The sequence below is a fragment of the Nicotiana attenuata genome, unplaced genomic scaffold (assembly GCF_001879085.1).
Source record: "Nicotiana attenuata strain UT unplaced genomic scaffold, NIATTr2, whole genome shotgun sequence".
NCBI classification, from domain to species: Eukaryota; Viridiplantae; Streptophyta; class Magnoliopsida; order Solanales; family Solanaceae; genus Nicotiana; species Nicotiana attenuata.
In genome coordinates, this window is record NW_017673506.1 from 33,434 (window position 1) to 38,451 (window position 5,018).

The window sequence follows — 5,018 nt, forward strand, 5'->3', positions numbered from 1 at the left end:
AGCATTAAATGCATCATCTTTATTTCTAAGCAAATACATGTTAGTATATCTAGAAAAATCATCAATAGAAGTCACATAATATCTTTTACCACCTCTAGTCATAGTCTGTTTTAAATCACCTAAATCAGTGTGAATCAAGGATAACAATTCAGTTTCTCTATTTAGGGAAAAATAAGTCTTTCTAGTACTTTTAGCTTCAGAACATATTTCACACTTGTTAATAATATTTGAGTCTAAATCTGATATTAATCCTAGCGACTGCATTTCTTTATATACGCGACATTAACATGTCCTCGTCTAGCATGCCACAAAGAAATTGACTCAACCATATAAGCAGAAGAAGATGCATTTTCATTGCTAGTATCAGAAATATTAAGCACAAATAAACCATAGTTACAATATCCATTGCCCACAAAAATATCATTTTTGGTCAATACGACCTCATTATTTTCAAATAAAACCTTCACTGCAACTTTTCCTAATAACCCCACAGAAACCAAATTGGTTTGGATATTAGGAACATGCAATACATCACTCAACGCTAGAGTTTTACCAGATGTGAGTTTGAAAAGAATTTTTCCTTTCCCAAGAACACGAGTTGTTCTTGAGTCACCAAGATAAATAGTTTCTTCTCCTTCCTCAACTTGGGTGTAAGACAAAAATTCATTTCTGTTTGCACAAATGTGCCTAGTAGCACCAGAGTCTATCACCCAATCTCTCACACTGGCCACATTATTTATTTGGGAGATGACCGCAATAATTATATTATCGGCTTTAGTCAAATTTAATTTTGACTTAGCGAGATTGTCATTTATCCCAACTCTACTATTGTATTGAGGTGCATTTTTCTTGAAGGTTTTAATATTAGCATTGGATATGTAACCATATCTGTTCACATACCTGTGTTTGGACATAGTGTCTGCCAAAGTTGTGGATGCAATAACGTACTTGCAACACCATGGATATCTGGCACGACTAGCAGTAGAGACAACACCAAAATTGGTAGCACCATAAAAAAATTCCGTAGTAGTATTACTTGCCATAGTTTCTTAGATTGTAGGGAAATGACACCGAAAATTACAACAATAATAATACTGCAATAAAATGATTTGTGAGCAGAAATACACCAACTAGCTTGAGTCGTGCTAGGCACTGTCCTAAGAAACTATTTCGGCAATGTAAAATGTTTCCCCAGGATTAAACAAGCCCATCTCGATTTATTTAGAGGATACAGGAATCAGCAAAATTAAATAATAAATCCAGCAAGTTGGAAGAGAAAGAGCAACTAATATCTTATGCCAATCAAAATATTATAAAAGAAGAAATTAGAAAGAGAGGGACGTATAGGAAGGAAAGAAGATAGAAGTATTTCTTCTTTGCTAATGATTAGCTTTTCTTGGTGTTTGATGATTGAAGAATGATGGCCTAATCATGGCTATATATAGGCCTAAGGAAAGCTTCTACACAAGACAAGTGTTGTACTTACTTGTCAAATTTTCTTCATGCAAGAGGACACTTGGACAAAATAAGCCATTTGTCCATAGCTTCTAGAAGGCTTGCCACATGTAAAAACTCTTTACATACATATGGACATTTGATTTAACGCATAACACTTGGACTCATTTATTTTGAAAATACTACCACATATTGATCCGACAGAACTTGTGAATAATTTGTATAAGTTATGCTAGTTTGTCATAACTTGTGCACAAGCCAAGTTTTTCTTATTTAACAGAATAATGTGAAGAATTTGTACCAAAGTTATATCCCACCCCGCATAACTTGTGAATTAAGCAAGTTTTGCAAACCTGTCGAGGGTATTTATGTTCCATTAAATTAAAGTCATCACCCGAGATAATTCTTGTACTCCCTCCGTTCACTTTTACTTGGCATGTATATTAAAATAGATTTTCATTTTTACTTGTCACTTTACGTATATCAAGAGAAGACATATTTTATTTTCCTGTTATACCCACAGTATTTATTATTCATTTCATATCATTTTTTCAAATCAAATAAAATATGCATCAATTAATATGAGTATCATGGTAAATTATGCACTTCATTTATTATTTCTTAAGGAGCGTGAAAAGTCAAAACGTACCAAAGTGAACGGAGGGAGTACAAAAGAACGTTAAGCGGGAACAAAAGTTAATAGAATGAAACAAGAAAAAATACTTCTTTTTTTTTCCGTTTAGACGCATTTGACTATTTTTCCCCCCAAAGAATAGGCAGCTCATTTTTTCATCTTTCCTACTTTTTCATCCAACAAAATTAAATGCTTCCACATTATTAGTTTTAAATAATTCCTTCTCAAGAAAAAACCTTCATGTAGACAGATGACCATATTTTCTCCAAAAAGAAACGAAATTGGACAACTCATCTTCTTATCTTTCCATTTCTCCATCCAACACAAATTAATAAATGCTTCCACATTCTATTTTTCTTTTTATATGCTTTCTTTTACTTCCTCCGTTTACTTTTACTTGTTCACTATGGACTTTGCACACCTCCTAAGAAATAATAAATAAAGTGCATAATTTACCATGATACCATATTAATTGATGCATATTTTTAATGGCTTTGGGAAAATAATTTGAAATTAGTAGTAGTTAATATTGTGGGTATAACAGGAAAAAAGAATTTATTTTCTCTTGATATGCTAAAAGTGGCAAGTGAAAGTGAAAATCTATTTTTAGAATATTGGAGAAGGAAAAGTGAACGGAGGGAGTATGATTTTATAAGGGATTGAGTACATTCCTAAAGGCATATACACTCATTTCCAGCTTGCAAGATTAAAACCTTGTGGACCATGGTACATATTATGTCACATGGAGCCAATAATATGATGGTTTCGTGTGCAAGCAAATACCAATATAATTGAGGAACACATTAAATAATATGGCTAAAATGTTAGTATTTTTTTTCATCAATTTGCATTGACGATGATGTTCCCTGGATAACTACTACGAAAGTTTTGGGATTACTGAAGCTTTAATTAACTGCACTAAAATGGTTATAAACCATTAAAATGGAAGCAACCTTCGCTAAATAAAATTTGTGATGCCTTAGTGAAACGGCCAAACTCAGCGTGGCCCAAAAATGACCACACCCGTGAAATGTCAGTAATGCCCTTGTTTTTCCGTTTGGCTTAATGGCCCTTTTTTCCCTCCAAAATTAGTTAATAACTTTTGATTATTCCAAAACATTGATCCCATAAATCATCATTCTCTCAGCATGGGAAGATAAAAAGCCTTCGTATATACGCTCAATTACGTTTTTTTAAAATATAATTACGTATTTTTGTTAAATACAATTACATATTTTTTTTAATTAAATGCAATTTATACGGATGGGAAGATCAAAGGTCTATTATGTATATATCATACCATATACTTATGTTAAGATAGCTTTCATTAAACACATAATTCACCACACTTCCCTTAACCTAAACATGAATACTAACCGAGAAACTAGTTTGGACCCATTAAACCCGAATAACAGTCTAGAAACTAGGTCGGATCAACTAAGGAATACATTACACATATCATTAGGGTTGAATTCGGACGACAGTTTGATGAATGAAGATGAATCGATCGACATTGATTCAGACGGCAACTTCAATAATGGAGAAAATCCTGTTGACGATGCTGCTGCTCCTGTTGCTGCTGCTGCTGATGATGATGATGATGATTATGACGGCCATTATTTAGAGGAAGAGGGAGAAGTTGGAGAGGACAGGGAAATGCCTAATGAGTTCAATGAAGAAGATCTTATAATTGGTCCAATTACTGGGATGCGGTTCAGTAGTAAGGATGTTCTGTTTGATTTTTACAAAGAACATGCAAGATTATCGGGTTTTTGCATTGTCAAAAGAACGTCCAACAAAAAAGGTGGTGATATTGTTAGGTATGTGCAATATGGTTGTGATAGGTCTAGGAAACCAAGGAATAAGCATGTTACCAAGAGGAAGAACTGCCGTGCTAGAATAAATGGAATTTTGGAGGAGAATGGTTCATGGCGTGTTTCAAAGGTGGTAAAAAAACATAATCATCAATTGGAACCAGCACTATCGCGATTGATGGCTGGACACAAATCGCTTAGCAAGTCTCTTAAGAGAACTCTTGCAGCCAAAGATATTGCTGGCTTAAGACCCTCAAAAAATATAAGAGTCGCTGAAGTACTTGCTGGTGGCCCCGAAAATCTGGGTTGTACACCAAAGGACTGTAGAAATTATATCTTGAAGAGTAGAAAGCTTCAGTTGCAAGAAGGGGATGCACAATCATTACTCAAGTTCTTCAGTGACATGCAGCAAAAAGATAGGGAATTTTACTACTCCGTAGATGTGGATAGTTTTGGTCGACTTCGTAATGTCGTATGGGTTCATTCACACTCTAAGGTTGCATATGAGGAGTTCCATGATGTAATATGCCTTGATACCACATACCTTGTGAATCGATACAATATGCCATTTGCTTCATTTGTTGGTGTCAATCAGCATAGGCAGTCCATACTTTTGGGATGTGCTCTTATGTCTAGTGAGGATATAACAAGTTACAAAATGGTGCTATCTACATGGCTTGGGGCTCTAAACAATGTTCATCCATTAGCTATCATGACTGACCAATGTGATAGTATAAAGGCTGCCATCAGTGCTATGATGCCAAATACAATACATAGATATTGTATATGGCACATATTCGCAAAGTTGCCTACGAAGTTAAGCGAAGTTCTTGATGGTAAGATTGCAAAGGCAAATTTAAGGCTTTAGTCCTTGATAGCATTAACGTTGCTGAGTTTGAGAGACGATGGACTGATTTTATTGAAAAATATAACTTAGAGGAAAGGGATTGGTTTTATAAGCTTTATTTGGAGAAGGAGAAATGGGTTCCGGTATACCTAAATAACCACTTTTGGGCTGGGATGTTGTCCACACAAAGAAGTGAAGGAATGCATGCTTTCTTTGACGGATTCATCAACCGGCAAAGCACTTTGAAGCTATTTGTTCAGCAATATGA

The 5,018-nt window shown here is 34.7% G+C and overlaps 1 protein-coding gene across 1 annotated transcript; it reads left to right on the top strand.

The window, feature by feature from the left end:
- Window positions 1-3,577: 3,577 nt before the first annotated feature.
- On the top strand, window positions 3,578-4,771 carry LOC109216572 (protein FAR1-RELATED SEQUENCE 5-like). Its single transcript, XM_019380738.1, has one exon. It carries the CDS (start codon window positions 3,578-3,580, stop codon window positions 4,769-4,771), a length of 1,194 nt encoding a protein of 397 aa, XP_019236283.1.
- Window positions 4,772-5,018: the final 247 nt, after the last annotated feature.

Coding starts and splice junctions, on each gene's coding strand:
- LOC109216572 (XM_019380738.1), top strand. CDS start 3,578: ATGAATGAAGATGAATCGATCGACATTGATTCAGACGGCAACTTCAAT.